At 69.5% G+C, this 2,748-nt stretch overlaps 1 protein-coding gene across 1 annotated transcript; it reads right to left on the bottom strand.

Annotated features, from left to right (window-relative positions):
* Positions 1 to 149: 149 nt before the first annotated feature.
* Positions 150 to 2,433, bottom strand: NACC1 (nucleus accumbens associated 1; the record flags this gene model as incomplete). The annotated part of the gene is made up of 4 exons (XM_027707761.1): positions 1,525 to 2,433; positions 522 to 698; positions 340 to 445; positions 150 to 251 (listed from the first exon to the last, which is right to left on the bottom strand). Coding segments are annotated over exons 1-4 (1,253 nt in total), but the record flags the coding sequence as incomplete, so codon positions are not given.
* Positions 2,434 to 2,748: the final 315 nt, after the last annotated feature.

The raw sequence follows: 2,748 nt of genomic DNA, 5'->3' as shown, positions 1-2,748 counted from the left end.
ACCCCCCCCAATTCCCAAGGTGCTCCCTGTGTCCCCCTGAACCCCCCCAGGCCCCACATACCCCCCTCATTCTCAGGGTGCTCTCAGTGCCCCCCAAGCCCCCCCAGCCCCTCGGGGAGCCCCCCCTGGCCCCCCTGGGAGCCCCCCACTCACACTTCACCGCGTGCAGCACCCGACTGTCCAGCGGTTTCCGACTGGGGTCGTTGCTGGACGAGCGGATCCCGGTCCCGCAGCTGTTGGCCAGCGTGTTCCTGGGGGGGGGTACAACCGCTGTAAACCCCCTCCCCAAACCCTCCAGCACCCCAATTGGGGGGTGGGGGACCCCCCAGAGCCGCTCACCGGTCGAAGAAGGAGGCGAGGAGGCGGCGCAGCAGCACCTTGTGCCTCGTGCCCGCGCTGACGTGGCAGTTCATGAGCTGCGCCCGCGTGATGAACACGTTGGTGCCTGGGGAAGGGGCACATTGGGGGGGTCAGCGGAGCTGGGGGGGAGCCCCTGAACCCCCCCCAGGGACCCCCCATACCGGTGATGAGCTCCAGCTTCTCAGCGGGGTCGCCCTCGTCGTAGAGCTTGGGGTGGCAGCGGTTCCCGATCTGGGTGACGAGCTCGGCCGGCAGCGACGCCAGGTCCTGGCGCACCCGGAAACGGGCGCGGGGCTCCGGGGGGGGCTGCTCCGGCAGGGCCTCCACCTTCTCCGAGGCTGGGGGGGGGCCGGGGGGGGGTCACAGGGGGACAGACCCTGGGGATCCCCCCCCACCCCTCCCTTGATGTGTCAGGGCGCTCACCTGCTGCGACCACGCCCCCCTCCGTGGGTGGAGCCTCGTGTGACCACACCCCCAACAACACCCCAAAGTGAGGGGGGGGTTCTCCCTGTGCCCAATCCCGGGGGGTCCCAGCCCTGACTCCCCCCCTCATGTCCCCAGGACTGGAGACCCCTCAGAGCCCCCACGGCCTTGGTGGGGAACCTCCCCTCTGCAGGGACTCCCCCGCAAAGGTAACACCCCCCCACAGGGTCATCCCTGGTCTTTAGGGGGGGCTCTAATCCCCCCCAACCCCCCTCCCAATACCCCATTTTGGTGGGGGCTTTGCTGTGGGGATTTGGGGTGTCCCCAGGCTGGAGGGGCTCGGGGGGGGATTTGGGGTGTCCCCCCCCTCAGGTGGGGGTGCTGGACCCCCACAGGGTTGTGTCTGACCCCTGGGGTGGAGCTTCATCGGCCCAAACCCCAGTGGTGGGACCTCATTGGCTCACAGTGCAGGGGTGGGGCCCTCACTGACCACACCCCCATGTGACCACACCCTCATGTGGGTGGAGCCTCCTATGACCCCACCTCCCATGTGGGTGGAGCCTCCTATGACCACACCCCCCACCAACACACACCTGTTCCCCAAACCCCATTGGTCTCACACCCAAGGGGTGGGGCCTTATCTGACCCCACCCCAAGGGCATCCCCCCCCCCAAAACCACCCCCCCAACCCCTCCCACCCCCTCTCGGGGGTCTCACCCTCCGTGCCCCCGGGGGTCTCACCCGCCATGCCCACGTTCATCATGCTGTACATGGTGTACATGTTGCAGATCTGCCGGTACTGCTCGTCCGAGCCTTCCTCCCCTCCGTCCTCCTCCTCGTCCTCCTCGTTGTGGAAGGACCCGGGGCTGTCGCTCGTGTAGGCGCTGGACGTGCCCCCGGGGCTGGTCTGGTCGGCCGCGGGGGGCACCGGGGTGGGTGCCGGGGCGGGGTTGGCGCCGGCGGGGTTGGGCGGGCGCGGGGCCGCGGTGGCGGCGGCGTCCGAGAATTTGGCCATTTTCCTGCTGCCGTTGCCCCCGGCGTCCTTGGGCCCCCCGTCCCAGAGGCGCTTGAAGACGAAGGTGCACTGGACGCCGTCGGGCTCGCCCTGCTCCGTCTTCACCCGCGACACCAGGGGCAGCGCCCAGCCCTGCCCCGCCGACGTCTGCGCCACCGGGCTCTGCGGCTCCGAGCCCGGCGTGTCGTCGCCGTGCAGCCCCTGCGAGTCGCAGCTGGGCGAGCTGACCTTGAGGAAGAACTCGGTGCCCTTCTCCATGATCTCCTGGATCTGCAGGAAGCCCGCCGTGTACATGAGCAGGAACTGGTCGCCCACGTTCATGCTCAGGCGGCCGGTGTAGCAGAAGCTGAGGATCTGCTGGAAGGACTGGGGCTGCACGGCCGCCGGCAGCTCCACCACGGCGCTCTTGGAGCTGTGGAACAGGTCTCGGAAGTAGGAGCTGCTGGCGGCCAGCACGGCCCGGTGGGCCTTGAACGCGTGGCCCTTCACCACCACGGACACGTCGCAGAAGAGCCCCTGCAGCCGCTGCTCGTTGAGGCACTCCAGGATGCTGTTCCCGAAGTTGGGGATCTCCATCTGCAGCGTCTGCGCCATGGCGGGGGGCACGGGGGGCGCGGGGGGCCTGGGGAGGGGCACGGGGGACAGGGGAAGGGACACGGGGACGAGCGGGGGACGTGGGGAGGGAGGGGAGGGCAGGGAACGCGGTGGGGGACACGTGGGGGGACGGGGGATGTGGGGAGGGGGACAGGGAAGAGGGGCAGGAACACGGGGATGAGCAGGGGATGTGGGGAGGGAGAGGAGGGCAGGGAACGTGGTGGGGGACACGTGGGGGGACGGGGGATGTGGGGAGAAGGGGACACAGGGAGGGGGACGGACACAGCAGGGATGTGGGGGGTGGGGGGAGACACGGACACAGAGTCAGGAGGAGAGAGGGAGATGGGGGAAATGTG

This window comes from Neopelma chrysocephalum, unplaced genomic scaffold (assembly GCF_003984885.1).
Source record: "Neopelma chrysocephalum unplaced genomic scaffold, ASM398488v2 Primary Assembly neopelma1_94543, whole genome shotgun sequence".
Taxonomy (NCBI): domain Eukaryota; kingdom Metazoa; phylum Chordata; class Aves; order Passeriformes; family Pipridae; genus Neopelma; species Neopelma chrysocephalum.
The sequence above is the reverse complement of the archived record's forward strand: the minus strand, read 5'-3'. Positions and strand labels throughout refer to the sequence as shown.